This window comes from Pseudoliparis swirei, chromosome 11 (assembly GCF_029220125.1).
Source record: "Pseudoliparis swirei isolate HS2019 ecotype Mariana Trench chromosome 11, NWPU_hadal_v1, whole genome shotgun sequence".
Lineage (NCBI taxonomy): Eukaryota > Metazoa > Chordata > Actinopteri > Perciformes > Liparidae > Pseudoliparis > Pseudoliparis swirei.
Window position 1 is genome coordinate 21,013,766 of NC_079398.1, and position 22,223 is coordinate 21,035,988.

At 43.2% G+C, this 22,223-nt stretch overlaps 2 protein-coding genes across 4 annotated transcripts; one reads left to right on the plus strand and one right to left on the minus strand.

Annotated features, from left to right (window-relative positions):
* Positions 1-848: 848 nt before the first annotated feature.
* rdh12 (retinol dehydrogenase 12) lies at positions 849-14,629 on the minus strand. 2 transcript variants are annotated; one of them, XM_056427246.1, is made up of 8 exons: positions 14,572-14,629; positions 13,369-13,492; positions 12,655-12,773; positions 7,060-7,215; positions 6,516-6,620; positions 5,207-5,416; positions 4,278-4,467; positions 849-1,819 (listed from the first exon to the last, which is right to left on the minus strand). In XM_056427246.1, the coding sequence occupies exons 2-8, from the start codon at positions 13,443-13,445 to the stop codon at positions 1,717-1,719; spliced, it is 960 nt and encodes a 319-aa protein (XP_056283221.1). In that variant the 5' UTR covers positions 13,446-13,492; positions 14,572-14,629; the 3' UTR covers positions 849-1,716. The 2 variants fall into 2 exon arrangements, with proteins under 2 accessions (XP_056283221.1, XP_056283222.1); XM_056427247.1 differs by lacking the exons at positions 849-1,819; positions 14,572-14,629 and adding an exon at positions 1,966-1,991 and having other exon boundaries at positions 13,369-13,528.
* Positions 14,138-22,037, plus strand: vti1b (vesicle transport through interaction with t-SNAREs 1B). Of its 2 annotated transcripts, none has more exons than XM_056427250.1 (6): positions 14,138-14,511; positions 14,609-14,625; positions 18,011-18,208; positions 18,877-19,050; positions 20,001-20,062; positions 20,648-22,037. In XM_056427250.1, exons 1-6 carry the CDS (start codon positions 14,415-14,417, stop codon positions 20,745-20,747), a joined length of 648 nt encoding a protein of 215 aa, XP_056283225.1. In that variant the 5' UTR covers positions 14,138-14,414; the 3' UTR covers positions 20,748-22,037. The 2 variants fall into 2 exon arrangements, with proteins under 2 accessions (XP_056283225.1, XP_056283224.1); XM_056427249.1 differs by having other exon boundaries at positions 14,147-14,511; positions 14,609-14,667.
* The last annotated feature ends 186 nt before the right edge of the window (positions 22,038-22,223 follow it).

The following is a 22,223-nucleotide window of genomic DNA, read 5'->3' on the forward strand; positions in this document are numbered from 1 at the left end:
ATGCGGAAGGTAATGTTTTTGATCGCTGTGTATTTGTGTGCGTGTTATTCGCATAAGTCAAAAAGTATTAAACCGAATCGCATGAAATTTGGTGGGATGATTGGTTATTATCCGGGGACCATTTGATTAGATTTTGGGATCGATCGGGTCAAAGGTCAAGGTCATGAAAAGGTCAAAATCTTCTTGAATCGCATGAAATTTGGTGGGATGATTAGTTATTATCCGGGGACCATTTGATTAGATTTCCAAGGTCATGAAAAGGTCAAAATCTTTTTACCATAGCACGGTCAATTTTTATGTTCATAATTCAATGCCAAATCTTGTGATATGCGAAGGTAAGCGCACTACCGAGTGCTCATTCTAGTTTACTAATTTGTTAGCTCGACTAATACCGATCGGATGTTCGTACGCTAAATGTGTAGCTAAAGCTAGCAGCGGGCTAATTAGCTTAGCATAAAGACTGGAAGCGGGGGAAGCGGTTAGCCTGGCTAACTGCGGGTGTTGCTCCCTGTGGACGGAGCCACGCTTCCAGTTTCCCCCGTTTCAGTCTTTATGCTAAGCTAAGTTAGCCCGCAGCTAGCTTTAGCTTCCTATATATCCATCATGCAGACATGGTGGAGTAATTATTATCCGCAAGAAAATGAATAAGCGCATTTCCCAAAATGTGGAACGTTTCCCTCCACAGTAACTGATATAATCTGATTTGTTCTGTGCGATAATTCCACTTTACTCGACATTTGCTGGCTCGAGATGAACCATTTATGTGTGTCGACTAACCCAGTTCATATTTTACCGACGACATTTTGTAGATCTCAAACTAGAGTTTGAAAGGACTGATCCGAGCACCCTTATAGTAATATCTGTTTATTTACATCAAATGTAAACATTCAACTCTGAACATGAACGTGAGTGTAGTAAAAGGCATGTTTCACTTGTATAAAACAGAATGTAAACTCTTGGCAACCTTGCATGTGAATGCTGAGAAGGAAACATGACGAGGGCGATCCTTAAAAATGTAAAACTGTAGTTCCTCTAGGATTGTGCAATTTTGGCAATGCAAATAGGAAAGAATTTGCAAATATTGCAACGACGAGATTCTAAGTCGGATTTGGTTAATATAGAAAATAAATCTCCTTATTACCTACATTGACTACAATTATCACAAAATACATTTATGCAATTCAAGCGGTAATCTTGGCTCAGACGGATGCTGATATTAAATAGTTTACTAATTATTTATCAACCTGGAAACACGATAAGAACCCCTGCAATTGTTTAGAAATGCTGGCACAAAAGTCGAGCAATTTAATGGCAAATTCTGGATAAAATCAAAACGCGATATTTGATATAGCTGCTGGTCATTTACCCTGGCTTGACCCTTCACAGTTTCCTACAGCATTACAATACATCAAGTTGCTTTTTTGCCAGTACTGTATTCACATTGTCACACAAATATAGAGTCAACAAGTTATTTGTGGTAACGTGATAATACAGTGGAGTTTGGTTTGAGGAGCACTCAAGTCATAATGTAATTACTGCATTAATACACAAAAAAGCAACTTCACCTTATAGTACCTCTTACAGTATTACCTGACTGCTTATTAGGTAAGAAACGCTCAAAGTACAGAACATCAAAACCATTGTGAAATGAATGATCAAAGAAGGACGAAGGACTCCTTCGAGAACCGAGCTTCTAGGCGGTGGTTAAAAGTCGAATCAGTCCCACTCGATACCGAGAAGCTCGCAGCTGACGTCCCACAGTCTGCGCGCCGTCTCCTCGCTTCGTCCCTGCGGGGCGACAAAGGCAGGGGCGCAGTCGCTGAAACGAAAGAGGGGGTTGTTGTTACAAACGACGCCGCGAGTCATCGCTCTGTGATCTCATTTCTCGTTGACCTCGAGCGCGATAACGTCTCGCATCAAAGTGTTTTATGTGTCGGTGACGGCGGACGGCGAGGCGCTTATCTCCTCACAGGAGCCATTTTAACACGTCCCTGTAGAGGAGATGCAGGTGTGATTAATAGTAGTGTGCTCTAATCCTGTCAAAATGGCTTCTGTGAAAAGGGACATTTTAAAAAGAGAATCCGACCGCACTCCCACCCAGTGTTGCCAGGTCCGCGGTTTTCCCGCGGAATTGGGCTACTTTTGAAGTGTTGCCGCTGGTTCGGGTCGACCTATTTTGCATGCAAATTACATGAATATCTTAAAATAAAAATCCATATTTTAAATGAAATAATTTATTTATACCCAAATCCTACCAAACTGACTCCAGATCAGCACGTACACACATGGACATGGACTTTAAAAGCAGTGTATATGGTTTGGCACGGGCATATTTTGAGTTCTGATATTGGGCTGGTTTTGTCACAGACCTGGCAACCCTGCTCCCACCGGCCTGTGTAGTTATGCAACGGCGGATGTTATCGGCGTGCGTCCCTTTTTTTAAACGGAGCTGCCGCAAGAAATTGTGAGATGACATATCTTCTTTCATAAAGGACGGCCCGGTGCGCCCTTTGAGGAAGGAGATGAGAAAGGAAACGCTGTGGCACTCTTCCTGGCTTTTCTAATGGCTGCCACTGAGATACTTCTGGGTCATTTCACGCAGTAAAAAAGACAATTTGACCGCAGCCTATTTCCAGTGGCTCTGGTTCCAGAGGATAATCTCCCCAAACTATTTCAGTTTACCAAACCAGCCATGAAAGTTTAGTGGTGCGTCTCTCAAAATTATTGTTTTAATGTCAGTCTGTGTACCACTTTGGCCCAGACTGGATTATGAAATATGAAGAAAGTAGGCAGGGAATGAGTTCTTGTGATCTTCTGACGTTCCTCAGTGTCATCAGGTTGAAACGTCTCGCAACAGCTATTAAAATGGATTGCTGTGAAAATTGTTGCAGACGTTCGTTTCCCCTCCGGATGAAGTTTAATCGCTCTGATCTCTTAAAGGAGCAGTGTCTCGGATTTAGTGTGACGGGAACCGACTGTGTCCTTCACGACAACAGAATCATTTTGCGATACGTTTTTTTTGGCTGCGGTTCTCACTCACTTGCCAAATGTCCTTTTTATAATGAAAGCTTACAAATCCAAGAACTAGATTCTGAATCAATACACTCGGTAAGCACACGTCTCTCACTGTTTATACACTCGTAGCTCTGCCGGGTGGCTGACGTCCCGGTTGCACTGGAGAGCATCTACGTTTTTGTTTGTTACTGTGGACTTTGTAAAAAACTAATAATTAATTCCTCTGTTTTGTGTCCATCGCCGCCCTCAAAGATAGAAACTGACTGTAAACTTCGGCTCCGTCGGGCTGATAACGCAGAATTTAACAGCACGACGGCTGTTAGTATAGACAACGAGGTCAACAATGCCTGGACTCTGTTATCCATGTTGAATTGATATATTGGTGTAACTAATGCTCAGTGGCATTGATTCCCCCCCCCCCCCCCCCCATTTTCAAGAGTAATGGTACATAAAAAAATATATATTAAAAGGACATTTGTCAATGTGTCTAATGGTAAAACCATGTTGTATTCAGGCTGAGAAGCAGGAAGCCTCCTCATGGTGACACTGAAGCCTCTGGGTTGTGTCGTTTTACACGACTGAGGAGCGAAACATTAATAAAGAAGTTGTTACCACACGGCTCTACCGGAACCTGCGTGTTGCACAATTTGATATCTCATGGCACATTTAGAAACGTGAATAATTTCCCATGATGATAATAATAATCTCTCATAGGGTCTATCGGCCCCTATGAGACGTCATAGATCCCATCTGCCTGATGGATCATCGAGGTCTGGATAGTGGAATATGCAGACTACCAACTATGCCATGGCCCTGTTGAGACTCCGCCCACTCTTGAGACTCCGCCCACTCCTCCTCTACCTCCATCTGCCTGATGGATCGTGGAGGTCTCCATCGTGGAATATGCCTACTACCAACTATTCATACACTGTCATATCCATTGAATGTGTTTTAACTCTAATCTGTCCTTCTGGTCACATGACATCTATTACACCTGTCCATCCTGGAGAGGGATCCTCCTCTGTTGCTCTCCTGAAGGGTTGTTTGGGAGTTTTTCGTGATCCCATGTGAGGTCAAAGGTCAGGGATGTCTGTGTGTACAGATTGTAAAGCCCTCTGAGGCAAATTTGTAATTTGTGAAAATGGGCTATACAAATGAACTGAATTGAATTGAATAAATGGGAACATTTGCTCCCGGAACCGATTTCCAGATCCCCGCCGCTTGGAAAGAACGTAATACATGTCCGGCGTGTTGTCACCGACCTGAAGTGTTTCCCAGAGATTGAGTGCAGTTCGTCTGCCACAGCACAGTAGAGGCTGGTCTGTGCTCCTTCACGCGGGGTCTTTAGGAACGTGGAGAAGACGGTGAAAAATATCGTCATGAGAGTCGAGTGTCTGGTCAGGTCGGAGTTCACCGTCCCCGGGTGGACCGAGTTCACCGTGACGTCGGTACCTGTGAGGACCACAAACAAACATCTCAATGTGAAGCGTTTTTCTTTTTTTATTCCCACAATATATTTTTGTGGCGTTTATATTATATCCAACACAGGGTTAAATTGCATTAAAAAAAATATATATATATATTAATGCTCTTCCCCATTTAAAAGAAAAAAAGCCAAGGTTTATAACTTCTTTCTACTATAATTACTAAATATAGCGTCCAGTAAGATTTGCTTTTAAATCATCACGAATAACCTTTGACCTCTTCCCAGAATGTTTAAATCTGCCTGCATACGACGTTCCTCTAGTTTCTATACATTTTGTGCATATGTCCGTGATATTTTTGATTTTTTGATTTTATTACTCCTTTTCTTATTTCTAATCCGCAGTCTCAGGCTGATAATTGAAAAACACTGAAGCGTATTATAAATTGCCTGAAACTGAGCTCGTTATTTCTAATTTATTTATCATTACCTCAAGTTTTTGGCAAAAAGATGCATAATTCTGTGGAATTTTAAAATGTTATCTTCTGTATCTTAAGTACATATGTGTAATTAAAATAAATTTTAAAAAGGTTGCAACATTTAGAACTTATTTGTGCACTTATATTACATTACATTACGTATTTGGTCTTGAAACACCAACATTGCCTTGCTGGCTAAGACCAGTTGCTTGTCTCCCAGTCTAACCACTAACATCTCTGTCACCAGTCCATTTTGTGTTGTGTGTTTGTGTGTTGCGTGTTTGTGTACCTTTGAGTCTACGCGCCAACTCTCTGGTAAAGAGCACGTTCGCCAGTTTGCTCTGGCAGTATGCTAAGCCGCTGTTGTAGCTCCCCTGGCTGTGAAGGTCGTGGAAACGGATCCAGCCGAAATTGTGAGCCAGAGACGAGACGACCACGACGCGGGCCGGCGCGCTGCGCTTCATCAGCCCGATGAGGAGGGACGTCAACAGGAAGTGACCTGTCCGGAGAAAGAAACGCGTGCAGTCAGCGCAGAACTCCCACAGTCTTTGCCTTTTATCAGCTTCAGCTTTCACATTCAAATACTTTCTGCTTTTAATTAAATAATTTATATTTTTTTAGTGTTCAGAATCTCACACACATATTTCAATTTTTCAGATTCTATGTATAAAGAGAAGTAAAAAAACACAAACAAATAAAGAAACTAAAACAATACCAAAGTAACAAAACTATAAATAAATCAGGGAGAAATTATTTTCCATAGAGTAAAGAAATAGTCAGGCCATTTATCTGTGACATAGTTGTCAAATACTTTCAACCAATAATTAATGAAGCGTAAACCCACTTCAACTCTTTTTTTTCACATTTTATAGCTAAAATTGCATTTTCCAGAAGTTGGTCACAGTTGGATACATCAGGATTTTATCATTATTATGATTAACATATGTATTATTTGGTATTTGATAACAGCTATGGATTATTGTCCTAATAATATCAGACAATTATATAATTAACCACATTTAACTTTACCACTAAACATTAGACCCCAGATTATGCATTTTTAATGTTTATCTAAAACTACTATTATGTCCTCAGCTCATCTCCAGGATGCACTTGCATGTAAAGTAAAGTAAATATAATGTGTGCTTTATTTCGCTGATAAATTGTGCACAAACAATTCTGATCCAATTGATGAATCAACCGGTTATTCCATCAGGGTTTCAATCGGTTTTAAGGTTTTAACCCTTGTGTTGCCTTCGGGTCAATTTGACCCGATTCAATGTTTCACCCTCCTGTCGCCTTCGGGTCAATATGACCCGATTCAATGTTTAACCCTCCTGTTACCTTTATATTTACTAACATATTTTACCCTTGAGGTCAATATGACCCCAGCTATTAAAATCTCCAGAAAATTATTAGAATTAAAATTGTTTTCCAAGTTTAAGTGTGAGGTACTTTATGTTTGTTTGTTGACTCCCGAAAGAACACCGACATTAAACATTGAATCGGGTCAAATTGACCCGAAGGCGACAGGAGGGTTAAATATTGAATCGGGTCAAAATGACCCGAAGGCAACACAAGGGTTAAGTGAATCTCACCCAAGTGATTGACTCCAATGTGCATCTCAAAGCCGTCGATAGTTTTTGTGTAGGGGCACATCATCACGCCGGCATTGTGGATAAGGATGTGAAGATGGTTGACCTCTGGGGAAAAGAAATCACACACAAATATAAAAGAACGGACACTCGGTAGAGCGCATACCTTCGCATATCACAAGATTGGGCATTGAATTGTGAACATTTTGGCATTAGTTGCATGCCAATTGGATAGAAATTGACCGCGCTATGGTTAAAAGAAGATGTTGACCTTTGCATGACCTTGACCTTTGACCCGATCGATCCCAAAATCTAATCAAATGGTCCCCGGATAATAACCAATCATCCCACCAAATTTCACGCGATTCGGTTTAATACTTTTTGAGTTATGCGAGTAACACGCATACAAATAAATAAATAAATACACGGCGATCAAAACATAACCTTCCACATTTTCAATGCGAAGGTAATAACAACTGTGACACCTGCTAAAAAACAACAACGACAACGACAACAGCAGATCCGGGCTCTGCGGGTCGGTGCTCACCTCCGAGGAACTTCTGAGCGAAGGCTCGTATCGAGCAGGTGTCGGCCAAGTCCAGCTCTCGGACCTCCACTCGCGCTTCGGGATGCGCGGCTCGTATGGCGTCCGCGGCCTCCTCCCCTTTGCCCACATCCCGGCACGCCATGATCACCCGCGCCCCTGAGGTGTGAGCACATTACCGTAATTACGTGGCAAGGTCAACCAAAGTTCATGAACTACAATATTTGTATTCAGGGTTAAAATCTTTGTTTCACATTGAGTTGTTCTTAAATCTCATTTAATAGTTTAAAATAAATAAACGCTTTAAAAGAGTGTTCTTATTTAAAAATGAAATGGAATTTCAAACAGCCAATTGCTCATACGACTCTAAAAAGCATGTGCATATCTGTCTGTGGGGTGAAACAGTGGAATATTTTAACTGATGACATCAAAGAAAGTAAGAATCTGGTTATATTCAAGAAAAAATGTCAAGACATGGAGAAGTATAGACGTAACAGCATTGATCAGAATCAGAATCAGAATCAGAAACAGGTTTATTGCCAAAGAATGAATGTTTTCACAAACAAACGAGGAATTTTTTTTGGTGGAAGGTGCAACATTTGGACATGACAAACAACAATCAACGCAAGGAGGGAGGAGGAGGAAGAGGGAGGAGGAGGAAGAGGAAGGAGCGGGAAGAAGGAGGAGAGAGGAAGGTGGAAGAAGAGGTGGTAGTCCTGGGGGTGACAGTCAGTCAGTCCCGGGGTCCATTGATGAGCCCGACCGCCGCGGGAAAAAGCTTGCCCGACCGCCGAAATGGAAAAAAAGCTTGTGGCGGGAGGTCGTGGTCATGATGGACGCAGCCTCCTCCCGAGGGAGGGACTCGAACAGGAGTGTCCAGGGTGGGAGGGTCGGCGACAATCTTTCTGGCCCGCTTCAGTGACCTGGAAGTGAACAGGACCTGGAGGAAGGCAGATTGCAACCGATAACCCTCTCGGCCGAGCGGATGATGCTCTGCAGCCTGCGCTTATCTTTGGCTGTGGCTGCAGGGTGCCAGACGGTGATGGAGGAGCAGATGATGGACTCAACGATGGCCGTGTAGAACTGTACCATCATCTTCCCTGGCAGGTTGAATTTCCTCAGCTGCCTCAGGAAGAACATCCTCTGCTGGGCCTTCTTGGAGATTGAGCCGATGTTCAGCTCCCACTTGAGGTCCTGGGAGATGATGGAGCCCAGGAAGCGTCGGGAGTCACACAGGATGAGAGGGCGGGTGGGGCTGCATTCCTCCTGAAATCCACAACCATCTCCACTGTCTTCAGGCGTTGAGCTCCAGGTTGTTCTGGCTGCACCAGGTCACCAGGTGGTCAGTCTCCCACCTGTAGGCGGTCTGTGCCCGCCAGAGATGAGTCCAATGAGGGTGGTGTCATCCATGAACTTTAGGAGCTTGACGGACTGGTGACTGGAGGTGCAGCTGTTGGTGTACAGGAGAACAGCAGAGGAGAGAACACAGCCTTGGGGGAACCCGTGCTGGTGGTCCGGGAGCCTGAGACGTGTTTCCCCAGCCTCACGTGCTGCTTCCTGTCGGTCAGGAAGTCTGTGATCCACCTGCAGGTGGAGTCGGGCACGTGCAGCTGGGAGAGCTTGTCCTGCAGCAGGGACGGGATGATGGAATTGAAGGCAGAGCTGAAGTCCACAAACAGGATCCTGGCGTGGGCGAGGTTCCTCGGGAGTCCAGATGCTGGAGGATGTAGTGAAGGGCCATGTTGACTGCATCGCCTGCAGACCTGTTGGCTCTGTAGGCGAACTGCTAGGGGTCCAGGAGTGGGTCGGTGATGGTCTTGAGGTGTGACAGGACCAAGCGTTCAAAGGACTTCATGACCACAGAGGTCAGGGCGACGGGCCTGTAGTCATTGAGTCCTGTGATCTTGGGTTTTGGGGACGGGATGATGGTGGAGGCCTTGAAGCAGGCTGGAACGTGGCATGTCTCCAGGGAGGTGTTGAAGATGTCGGTGAACACGGAGACAGCTGGTCAGCACAGTGCTTCAGGGTGGAGGGGAGACGGAGTCCGGGCCCGCTGCTTTATGGGGTTCTGCTTTTAAACAGCCTGTTGACGGCTCTCTCCAGGATGACGAGGCGTCGCTGAGTTGATGGAGGGTGCTCCAGAGGTGTGAGCCCTGATGGGCTGGGGAGGTGGGCTGATGGTCTGTGGCTTGTTGGTGGGGCTGTGGGCATGGTCTCAGGACTGCTCCATTGTCTTTCAAAGCGGCAGTAGAACTCATTTAGCTCATCTGCCAGAAGCACATTGTTCATGGAGTGGGGTGATTTGGGCTTGTAGTTGGTGATCTGCCTGAGCCCTCTCCAGACAGAAGCAGAGTCGTTTGCTGAGAGCTGCTGTTGAGGTTTCTCAGAGGCGAATGTTCTCAGAGTACAGCGTTAGCATCTCTCACCGCCTTGCTAAACCTGTATTTGGACTCTGTGTACAGGTCCTTGTCCCCCACTCCTGAATGCCTGGTCCTTCTGCAGTCTTAGCTTCCTGAGCTCGCTGTAGAACCAGGGTTTGTCGTTTATAACTCACCCTGGAGCTGGATGGAATACAGCTGTCCTCACAGAAGCTGATGTAGGAAGTTACAGCCCTGTGTACTCATCCAGGCTGTTGGTAGCAGTCCCATCCACAGTCAGTACAGTCAAAACACGCCGTGGCCGTGATCCTCCAGAGCCTCACTGGTCCACTTCTTGAACTTCCTCACCACAGGTTTGCAGAGCTTTAGTCTCTGCCTGTATGAAAGATTGAACTTCCTCACCTCACCACAGGCTTTAGTTAGCTTTAAATCTGAGGAAGTGCGAGGGAACATGTGATGAACCATGACGGGTCAGAGTTTGGTGCATCGGCCCCACCCCGGATAGGTAGTGCTGTAGGTTGTGTAGCAGTGGTCTAGAAATGCTCTTCTGGTTCTGGTTAGGGTTAACTGTCTGAGTTACTAGAGTTCGCGGGCTGAGGTTTCCTTGTTAAAATCCCCGAGTACAATAACCAAAGAGTCCGGAAGTTCGGCCCACACGCCAGACTGTTCGCGAAAGTGTCTGTTGTGCCTCGCTCCCGTCTCCGCGGCGATGTAAACCCGCCGGGATGAATGAAGCGGGATGATGAAGAGTAGAAGGGGGTCTTGCAGATGTAAGTAAGAACAGTGGCTTGCGACAGCCGCTGTAGAATCATCACATTGCTGCACCAGCCGCGGTTGAGAGGCGGCCCGATTCTCTCGGAACTTTATCGAGATTCTCGCGTGAAGATGAACCATGGCGTGGTCAGAGTTTCCAGCAGCAGCTCGAGGACGGCGTGATATGACCCTATGGCGTGGTGTGCAGTGGTCAGAGATGCTCTTCTCTCTCTGGTAGCATTTTTTTAATTGTTATTATATTTAGGGAGTTCGCTGCTGAGTCCTTTTGTTAAAATCAGTGTAATAACTAAAAGAGTCCGAGAGTCGCCGCTCCACCACGCGTATCTGTTCGTGAGTGTCTATGTGCCTCGTTCACGTTCCCCTGCGGCATGTAAACTTGACCAGGATGAATGAATGGGCGAACTCAGAGTAGAAGGGTTTGCAGTGCATGATATGATATCCAAGATTCCAGGTCCGGAACAGTGAATCACCGTTACGTCGTTGCACCAGCGTTGTTGAGGTAAAGCAAGCAATTCCTCACCCTTACCGGAGAGCTCCGTCCAGTGGCCGGCTTTCGGGGGAAGCCAAGCCAGCGAGCTGGAGCATGAAGTCTGGTATCGAGCCACTAAGCCATGATGAAGCATAAGAAGTAACGTTAACAAGTCCTTTAAATCCTGGTTTGTTTGTTTTGTTTTATGTATATTTATGTGTGTATATATATATATATATACACTACCGTTCAAAAGTTTGGGGTCATCCAGACAATTTCGTGTCTTCCATGAAAACTCACTTTTATTTATCAAATGAATTGAAAATTGAATAGAAAATATAGTCAAGACATTGACAAGGTTAGAAATAATGATTAATATTTGAAGTATTAATTTTGTTCTTCAAACTTCAAGCTCAAAGGAAGGCCAGTTGTATAGCTTATATCACCAGCATAACTGTTTTCAGCTGTGCTAACATAATTGCACAAGGGTTTTCTAATCAGACATTAATCTTCTAAGGCGATTAGCAAACACAATGTACCATTAGAACACTGGAGTGATCGTTGATGGAAATGGGCCTCTATACACCTCTGGAGATATTTCATTAGAAACCAGACGTTTCCACCTGGAATAGTCATTTACCACATTAACAATGTATAGAGTGTATTTTTGATTAATGTAGATAACATTAATCAAAAATACACTATACATTGTTATTGAAAACAGTGCTTTTCTTTGAAAAATAAAGACATTTCTCAGTGACCCCAAACTTTTGAACGGTAGTGTATATATATATATATAAATATATATGGGGTTCTTTGAAATAAGTTTTTTTGAGAAATCATAGGTTAGGGCACTTATAAGCTCGATAGCTTCAGCCTCGACCCTTTCGGTCAGCCACTTTCTTCTTTTGTTGAATTCTGATTGTTGTATATTTTGCTGATCTAAACAAACTAAACTCAAACTCAAATGACATTTTGTATTATACAGAACACAACAGGGGGTTGAAACCAAAATGAAGGCCGGGTCCTGCAGCGGGTCAGCAACAACATTAGCCAATCACCAAGCATCACCGGTGTTTTAATGTGACTTACACATATATATATATATAACAACTTCAGTAACATCCATATTAATGTTTTCACAGCAGACATTTTGACTCGTCATAGTAGGAGGATCCCAGCTGTCTACCGAGGTTTTATTCAAGTGTCCCAGTGAGTCACACTAGTCCCTGAAACTGAAGCAGCTAAATGGAATTCATCCACCATTAATGTTTCTGCTTTTTCCTGCTGCAGCACGTCAAGAGTCAAGAGACTTATTGTAAGTCGCTTTGGATAAAAGCGTCTGCTAAATGACATGTAATGTAATGTAATGTAAAGAGGCCTCCAGCCAAGAGATTATAGCTGGGCTACAATTACATATCATTTATTGTGAAGATGTGATAATATCATGTGACCTCATTGTATTCTGATGCACACTTTAAGTTTAAATGAAGGAAAACGTGATTAATTGGTGGAGAGACAGAGACAGAGAGGTATATATGTGGGTACATACACATACACACTGATTTTCTTATCTTATTGCGTAGAGAGAGAGAGAGACAGAGAGAGGTGTATATGTGGGTACATACACATACACACTGATGTTCTTATCTTATTGCGTAGAGAGAGACAGAGAGAGGTGTATATGTGGGTACATACATATTACACACTGATGTTCTTATCTTATTGCGTAGAGAGAGAGAGAGAGAGACAGAGAGAGACAGAGAGAGGTGTATATGTGGGTACATACACATTACACACTGATGTTCTTATCTTTTTGCGTAGAGAGAGAGAGAGAGAGGTGTATATGTGGGTACATACACATTACACTGATGTTCTTATCTTATTGCCCCACAGAGACTCCCGTGTTCCTCTCCTCGAGGAGCTCCCGTGTTCCTCTCCTGTGCTGTGTGTGTGAAGGTAAAACCAACAAGTCACCTCTCACTGCCAGCGCCATGGCCGTCTCCTTCCCGATCCCCGTGTTGGCCCCGGTGATGAGGACCGTCTTCCCATCCAGACTGACCGTGGACCTGCACACTCCTCCTGCTGCATATTTCCTGTGAACGCAAAGTGACAGTGATTACAACTCGGGACGTCGAAGCACAGCAGAAGAGCTTTGTGCACGTGCGCGGCGAGCATTGTGAGTGACGTCCTCGTTAGGCTTGGACATAAGGACAGTCTGGTTCAATTATTCACAGAGAAAACTTGGAACATGAACAGCGCTCGAGCGTCAAGTCATGCGTTCACGCCACTGAGCAGGGCCGACCCACAGCCAATCCCTCGGTCGGAGTAAAGCCTCCACGTATAACTCCTCCCACGCTCCGCCTGCTGATAGGCCCGAGCCGCTCAGACGGACTCCCGGTTCAACTCCCACAGCTCCATCATTCTGTGTACATTGATTTTTCTGCTTGAAATATCAGTCAGCGTCGGGTGAACTGATGATACAAATAAATAAATAAATAAACCTGTAAAAAAATGACGATCATTTGAGTAAAGTGGGACGGACAGTATTTTACGTAATGTAAATGAACCTCATCGCAATGATTGCATCAGTGCAACGTGATGCCCTGTCAACCAAGCGGCAGCATATACGTGATGTGGTGAACGCTGGATTTCTGCGGGAATTGAGCGAGCGCGTTAATTGCCACTTACCTGATGTGTGGCGCAAATAAAATCACCAGTAACGTCACCACTCCGAGGCCCGCGACGATTAATAAAAGCAACATCATACCACGGATGTGCTCCTTTCCGTCTCCTCCGGCAGGACGCCACCGCTCTGTAGGCAGAACAGCTGATGTCAAAGCAGAAAGGGGTGCAGAACGTAACGAGGGGTGAAAGCTACACCGCGAACTGCATCATGGGGATTGTAGTTTTTACAGCATGGCAAAAAAAAAATTTAATTATAATATAGAATTATGGTTAGCATTATTATTTTTTAATTAAGAGCATACCCATCTTCTGCAATTGTCATTATTTTAATGAGTTAATTTATAAAAATATAAACAATGTAATTACTCTATCTAATCGAACTGAATGAGACACGTAGATTGTTACGTTTCTAATTGATAACTTGAGGTGCTTTTAGGAGAAAAAAATACTTAATTACTATCAAGAATAATACAAACACATAATATAAAGAAACGAACAAAAGCAAGGGTACATTAGCATTAACAAAATAAAAATAATTACATCAATATAAAAAGTATCAAATAAAATAATACAACGTCAACAAATAAATCACATTATATTGATTTTTTTCGCTGGATTCCCTAACAATTTAATATGTCATATTAATAAATAGTTATTGTGTACATTTGGAAGAAATCGTCTCAACTTCATTTCCAAGAAGGCGCAGTGAAAGCTGTCCGTGTAGCGCCTGAATAAAACTGTTGTCGGGGGGATTTCTAAATCGTTTTTGACCTATATATGTCCCAAGTGTCGCATGTTATATTTTGATTTGCAATGTTACTTTTAGCCTGTCATTTATCGTTGGAAAAAACAAAAACGACACATTGTTTTTTACTTTTGATCCGGCGTTTTAGATACTGGATCACGAGGTCCATCATGCGGAAGTCCCGCGAACCGGATTAACGCAAAAGCAAAACAGTAGATGAGTTTAACTTAAAGTTGATGTTTCTGCTATTAGTGTTGCACTTTACGACAAAAGAACAAGTCGCTTCTCTAGAAAAGGCATCGAAATGTCGTCGGAGGAATTTGAGAAACTGCACGAAATCTATAAATCACTGTATGAGGAGATCAAGTTAATGCCAGAGAGAGCTCTGACATGTCACGGAGGTAAACATGTCGTCTCAGCAGCTCGTGATGGCCGCACCGCAACCTCCTCAGAGGACGTACCTGCGCGGTGAAACTGAAACTGTCTTTGTGTCCACAGAGGAAAGGAAGAGGATGGTGAGGACCTTCGATGAGAGACATGGGGAGACGGATGAAGTGGTGAGTGTGTGTGTGTGTGTGCGTGCGTGTGAGAGTGAGAGAGACTGTGTGTGTGTGTGTGTGTGTGTGTGTGTGTGTGTGTGTGTGTGTGTGTGTGTGTGTGTGTGTGTGTGTGTGTGTGTGTGTGTGTGTGTGTGTGTGTGTGTGTGTGTGTGTGTGAGAGAGAAAGTATGAGAGAGACTGTGTGTGTGTGTGTGTGTGAGAGAGTGTATGAGAGAGACTGTGTGTGTGTGAGAGAGAGTGTATGAGAGAGACTGTGTGTGTGTGTGTGAGAGAGAGTGAGAGAGTGTATGAGAGAGACTGTGTGTGTGTGTGTAACTGCTCTGGTCAGGGTCACAAATGACCTGCTGATGACGGCTGATGCTGGCTCTCCATCACTACTTATCCTTCTTGACCTCACCGCAGCATTTGACACCGTGGACCACTGCATTCTTCTACACCGCCTCCACTCCTCCATCGGACTCTCTGACTCTACCTTGGCCTGGTTCACATCATATCTCACGGACAGAACGGAGTATGTGTCCCTCGGAGGTGCTAAGTCAGAAATGCACCCTGTCAGCTGTGGTGTCCCTCAAGGATCAGTCCTTGGCCCCATCCTCTTCACTCTGTACATGCTCCTGGTCGTGTCATCAGCCGGCATGGAATATTTTTCCATTGTTACGCTGATGACACCCAACTCTACATCAAAACCAACCCAACCCCCTCTGCAGCCCTATCCACACTCTCCACCTGCCTGGAGGAGATAAAGGCATGGATGACGGCTAACTTTCTGCAACTTAACAGTTCAAAAACGGAAGCCATTCTCATTGGCACCCCACACCAGACCCGGTCATCCACTATCACCAGCATCAACTTCTCCGGCCACGACATCCACCTTTCATCCTCAGTCACTAACCTCGGTGTCAGAATGGACCCTCACCTGACCTATGAGGCCCACATCAAACATCTTTGCAAGACCTCCTTTTTCCACCTCAGGAACATTGCAAAACTCCGCCCCACACTCACTCTCTCTGATGCCGAAAAACTTGTCCATGCCTTTGTCTCCTCCAGGCTGGATTACTGCAACGCACTCCTCATCGGGATCCCTAGCAAGAACATCCAGCAGCTGCAGTACATCCAGAACTGTGCTGCTAGGATCCTGATGAGGGTGCGAGGAATCACATCACACCCGCCTCAAATCCCTCCACTGGCTACCGGTCCAGTACAGGATTAAATTCAAAGTCTCCTGCTGACCCACCAGTGCCTCCATGGCACTGCCCCTCTACCTTAAAGAACTCATCACCCCAATCCTCCCCACGCCATCTCCGCTCTGGACTGGCCAACCTCCTCCAGCCTCGGAGGACAAGGCTCAACCATGGGCGCCTTCTGTACAGCTGCTCCCAGTCTGTGGAATGCTCTCCCCGACCATTTAAGGGCACCGCAGACTGTGGATTCTTTTAAAAAAGGCCTGAAAACCTATCTTTTTAGAAAAGCGTTTGATTGACTACTTTTTAAACTCTAAAGTCATTTATGTTTGGTTTTATTTTATTTATTTTAATTCTTCTCCTTTGTTTGTTTTTAGTTTTTCCCTTTTTTGTGCAATGTAGCACTTTGAGATCCTTCGTTGGATGTAAAGTGCGTTATAAATTAAATTTATTATTATTATTATTATTAGTGTATGAGAGAGACTGTGTGTGTGAGAGTGAGAGAGTATGAGAGAGACTGTGTGTGTGTGTGTGTGTGTGTGTGTGTTTGAGAGAGAGTGAGAGAGTCTATGAGAGAGACTGTGTGTGTGAGAGAGTGTATGAAAGAGACTGTATATATATGTGTGTGTCTGTGTGTGTGTGAGAGAGAGAGAGTGTATGAGAGACTGTACATGTGTGTGTGTGTGTGTGTGTGAGAGAGAGAGAGAGTGTATGAGAGACTGTACATGTGTGTGTATGTGTGTGTGAGAGAGTGAGAGAGTGTATGAGAGAGACTGTGTGTGAGAGAGTGTATGAAAGAGACTGTATATATCTGTGTGTGTGTGAGAGAGAGAGAGAGAGAGAGTGTGTGTGTGTGTGTGTGAGAGAGTGAGAGAGTGTATGAAAGAGACTGTATATATCTGTGTGTGTGTGTGTGTGTGAGAGAGAGAGTGTATGAGAGACTGTACATGTGTGTGTGTCACTTACAACATTAGCATTAACATTTAGGGGAATTGGCCCTCCTTGTTATGACTGTTTAAGATGACACAGAATCAGAAGCAGCTTTTCTCGCCAAGTTACTTTAACTTGTATGTTTGGAGTTGTTCTCAATGTCCATGCACACAGTTCCAGGAACAATTTACTGGAAGACATCAATACAAATATAGCTAAAAACAGGGACAACCAAATTAAACACATGTCTTATAAAGTGTGTAAAATGAGACGTGACATCATATTGACAGGACTGCTCCATGTGTGCGAATTGTCTTCCAAGCTTTTAGGTTTACAATTAGATGTTATTTTGGATGACGCGTTTGCCGAAAAGGGAATGTTGTGTACGAGTGGCGAACAAAACAGCGTGTGATTGTTTAACCAGACCGACAATGTGACACGCAGAGAGAATAGAAGGAATCGCCAGTAATTGGTCAAAGAAACTGGAAGCGTGGCACCAAAGTGTGTGCATATTTAAAAAGGATGAGGTTCTTCTTTCTAGTGCACACAATATACAACTAATACACAGTATTAGTATTTAGTTTTTAGTATTTAGTTTTGTGTTTTCTAATTATTTTTATTAATGCTCTGATGTGCACCGCTGCTTTGATTTTTGAAATTTCCCCACTGTGGGACGAATAAAGGAATATATCATATCATATCAATGCCTCAAACAAGCTGGAATATAATCAGGTTTAGCAAAGCTATTCTTCAAACATCACAATAGAAATAGAAGATGTTATAAGTTTACTACTATTGGAACTGGATATGGGAATATTAGATGAACATAATATGGATTCCCAGTTTAAGCCCAGTCAATCTACTTTCTGAGTAGACTGCAGAGGGCTCAAAGAGAAACTGGTTCCCACTATATTTAGAGCACAATTACGCCATTGTGTTTCAAAAACGAATGGTCACCGACATTTTCTGGACTTGAAAACAAATTGAGAAGCGAAGTTCCAACAGTATTCTCTCCTGTCATGCAAGGACTTAGACTAAATGTACGTTTTAATTATTTACTTCTGGAGCCAAAACAATGTTCTCTGGTAGTGGAACGAGTGAGAAGCTGGCCCGTGTTGGTATCCAGGGCTTAAAAATAGCAGAACCTAATCAAATAGTTGTTTCTCCGATGTGCTCTGCATATGTCGCCGTGAATGTGTTCACAAGCAATTTGATTTTTCCACGTCCAGCTCCAAGGAATGGAGGAAGAGCTGCGCTCGGCACCTTCCTCCTACCGAAATGCGATGAGCACCAAGCTGCGCATGTACCGCCGGGACCTGGGCAAGCTGCAGCGGGACATGAAGAACTCCGCTCCGGGCTTCAATCCGTCTTCCCAGACATCGGAGGGCAGTCGTCACGGCATCTACTCGTCACAAAACCAACAAAGTGTGAGTGTGTGGCTGTCGACTTTGATATTTTTGAAATTCTGTCTGGAGCACGGTGTCATCTCGTTTATGAGGTTCATCAAACTTAAGGAAATATTTCAGCAATCCAACATATGTATTTGCTTTTCAGTCGCACAGATCTCCTTTTTTAAAAAAAAGTTAATTGCAGGAAATCAATAAATGTATTTTATTAAAGTTTGAAGAACGGTTGTCACACTATCATGGACATTTTACTGCCAGATAACCCCGGATGTATTCAACAGAGTGGTTATCTAAGAGAGGAAAGATATCTGACAATAGATGTAATAATATTAATAATACATTTCATTTGGAGGCGCCTTTCAAGTCACCCAAGGTCACCTTACAATAAAGTAATCCAGAATGAACGATAAATGCATGAAAGATAGAAGCAACATTAAAACAGAACATCAACATAAAAACAAGTCCAACATTCACACAAGACAATCTTGATTACCCGGTAATCAATACGAAACTTAAAAAAGAAAAAAGAAAACAGCAGAGGAAGCGCGGCAGCAACTTGCCAGCGGACCTTCCTCCTCAGGCAAAAATGTTTTATTCTATTCTAATTATTCTGTATTTATTTTCTTGCTCCTCTGTCACAATACGTGTCATTTACTCTGGGTGTTTTTAATGTGTGCCCACCTGTGCAGACACATCTGCAATCCCAGAGAGCGTTGCTGCTCCACGGCACAGACTCTCTGAACAACGCCAGCCAGAGTATCGAGCGGAGTCAGCGCATCGCCGCGGAGACGGACCAGATCGGCACCGACATCATCGAGGAGCTGGGCGAGCAGAGGGAGCAGCTGGACCGCACCCGAAACCGAGTGAGCCGTGCACCGTCACGATGCTGCTGCGCGGGATGGGATTGGGATGCTCCGTTAGTTCTAATCCATTAGGGGTTGATCCTGTGTGTTCAGTTTGGTCTCTTGTTTCAGTGGCGCAGCTCACATTTCAGGCAATATGTTAGTTGGATTAGTTTTATCAGAATCAGAAACATTTATTTTCTACGTGTGTTAGACACATGAAGAACTAGAACGGGCACTCGGTAGAGCGCATACCTTCGCATATCACAAGATTGGGCATTGAATTATGAACATGTTGGCATTAGTTGCATGCCAATTGGATAGAAATTTACCGCGCTATGGTAAAAAGAAGATTTTTACCTTTTCATGACCTTGACCTTTGACCCGATCGATCCCAACATCTAATCAAATGGTCCCCGGATAATAACCAAGCATCCCACCAAATTTCATGCGATTCAAGAAGATTTTGACCTTGTCATGACCTTGACCTTTGACCCGATCAATCCCAAAATCTAATCAAATGGTCCCCGGATAATAACCAATCATCCCACCAAATTTCATGCGATTCGGTTGAATACTTTTTGTGTTATGCGAGTAACACGCATACAAATAAATAAATAAATACACGGCGATCAAAACATAACCTACCGCTTTTTCAATGCGAAGGTAACTAGACTTTGCAGCTGGTGTGTACATTAGACAGACAAACAAAACAACAACAATCAACATTGTGAAAGAATTTAAACATTACATTTACAATGGTATAAAATAAAGTGCACAAGCAGATAACAGTGCTATAGACAGGGTCCTGTAAGTGGGTGTTAAAGTATGATGTGTGGTAAAGTGTATAATTAGATGTTAAATATTGAGTATTAAATATTTATAACTTTAATTTAAGGAGAAGTAAAGGACTTTGTTGTTTTTAGGCCATGATTTTTTTACATCTAATCTGTTTTTTGTTTGTTTTGAAGTTGGCGGACACCGGAGAGAACCTCAGTCGAAGTAGAAAAATTCTCCGTACCATGTCACGGCGGTGAGTTCCACCCCTGAGGACGTTGAAGTTATCTCGTTGTTGTTTTTTAATCAATGCATTAAATGATAGAATACTAAGTCGGTTTCTTTAGTTTGATATACTCTGTTCTTTTGTCTGCCTTCCACTGGATGTGAGTTCTTTCTGTCTCAGTAGCTAGCTCGTATAATGTTTCACTGTATTAACGGGCCTAAATGGAGCACATATATTATACCAAAACATGGATTTGGTGAAAAATAAAATATTCTGATTGGCGGATGCATGTGTCCCTAGGTGTTGGTCACTTTTTGCGGGTTTTGACGTTGGTTTAGTTTGATATAATTTTCTTTTTTGATTTCTGAATAATGTATGTATTCAACTAAAGATTTTTCAGTTTTTTTTATCATTTAATATTCTCAATTTACCAAATAATTGTTTAAACCATACAAATGTCCAAATAAAATCTTAAATGCATTGCAAAATCAAAACACTCTAAACCTAAAGGTGTTACATTTAAGATCATGAATGACAAAGAACATCATAAAATCTTCACAGTCTGGATTATTCATCAATGTTTATCGTTGACTTTCATCTCGTTCCGTTCTGTAGGCTCGTGACGAACAAGCTGCTGTTGGGCGTCGTCATTTTAATGGAGTTGGCCGTTCTGGGAGCTGTGGTTTATCTCAAGTTCTTCCGACGAGCGAACTAAACCATCTGAAAAACAATCGTACGCTCTGGATTCAGGGCGAACCCAGACTCTCTACATCCGCCTCCACTGACCATCAAGTAGCAATAATGCTCCTCTGCTGTATTCAGCCACCTTGTTTCTGTGAATAAATGTGGAAATTTGGGGGGGGGTTCAGTCCTAAAGTGAACCTTCTCCGACAGTGGACTCGGTCCATGGGCGGGTGAAGTTAATTAGACAAGAATGACTAATTGTTGAACCTGCTAATGGACCAAACCTGCAGAAACTCCACGCACAAACTGTGACCTGTCCACGGTTTGATTAGACTGTTAATGCCCTGCAGGATGATGTTACCGGCTTCAGTACGGATTCTCTGTCAGGATTTATTCAAGCTGGATTACGATCAACTTTCTTTCTCCCGCATGTGTAGATTCTCTGCTCACTGACCCGTGAAATGTCCCTGATAGACGTCGGCTCAGCAGTTCTGGGAGGTTTACACATCCTCCGATTTGAGATCTCGAGATAATTGTATTATCTTTTAAATTACTAAACAACAGAATTTGATGTGGTAAGAGTTGAATTTTTTTGTTGCGTCATCATGCCCCGTATACAAATGGTTGTATTTAGCATATTTTTCTGATTACCGAGGCCAAATTCTGTCGGTCCGAGACGTGAATTAGAAGTGTGGAAACTCTTGACGCGTGCACCTTAACAGTTAATAATGTTGTCTCATCGCTTTACAAGGGTTAGGGGGTTAGGGTACAAAGATCCCTCTGAGAAAAAGCTTCAGTATTCCTCATTTGATTGTCTCAACGTCTTTATAGCTCATCTTAAGCCTCGGTTTGCAATGTATCTGTTTTTTCCAGGCAATCAAAGTGAGAAAAACATCCGCTGTGGAGCTGACGTCCCCAAAATGTGTGGGGACGTCATTTCTGAAGCCACGGACCAGGTCAGTGCTGCGTAAACAGCACCTGTTACTATTAAATTAATTATTAAATAATAGGTCACAATCAGGTTATTCTTAGTGCCGTGTTCCTGAAGTGGAACACATCTGCCACAATGTTATTCTTCCACAGAGATATCATGCCTTCCTAGAGTGGTGCCAAGGACAAAAACATGTTTGCCGAGCTGCTTGTGTGGGTGTGGTCAAATAAATATGTGAATCAGTTTTTTTCTTTTGTCTTGACGTATACCTTCACGTCCCCTTAAAAAAAACACAGTACAACTTTTTTCTGTTGCTAACAGTAAATATTCTGTTTATTTCTGCATGTAAATTGTAATATTTTGTGTGATAAAGTTGCTTTTCATCATTAATGTAACTGTTTAGTTTTATAAACTGGATCCTCGTTAGCTGACGCGTAAGCTGAGGTCCACAGAAAGCCCCAAATGTAATGCATTCAAAACGTGCAAAACATGACGTGAAACAGTTGAATAGTACAAACGGAATGATATAAAATAGTCATACCTCGTGCAGTCGAGGACTTTGATGTATATTGTGCA

Excerpts from the sequence above, each read along its gene's own strand:
- rdh12 (XM_056427246.1), bottom strand. The coding sequence starts at position 13,445 with ATGATGTTGCTTTTATTAATCGTCGCGGGCCTCGGAGTGGTGACGTTA. Across the intron at positions 7,216-12,654 it reads CATGGCGCTGGCAGTGAGAG|GGGCGCGGGTGATCATGGCG; the intron begins GTGACTTGTTGG and ends CTCACACCTCAG. Across the intron at positions 6,621-7,059 it reads CGCTCAGAAGTTCCTCGGAG|AGGTCAACCATCTTCACATC; the intron begins GTGAGCACCGAC and ends TCTTTTCCCCAG.
- vti1b (XM_056427249.1), top strand. The coding sequence starts at position 14,415 with ATGTCGTCGGAGGAATTTGAGAAACTGCACGAAATCTATAAATCACTG. Across the intron at positions 14,512-14,608 it reads AGCTCTGACATGTCACGGAG|AGGAAAGGAAGAGGATGGTG; the intron begins GTAAACATGTCG and ends TTGTGTCCACAG. Across the intron at positions 14,668-18,010 it reads ATGGGGAGACGGATGAAGTG|CTCCAAGGAATGGAGGAAGA; the intron begins GTGAGTGTGTGT and ends TTCCACGTCCAG.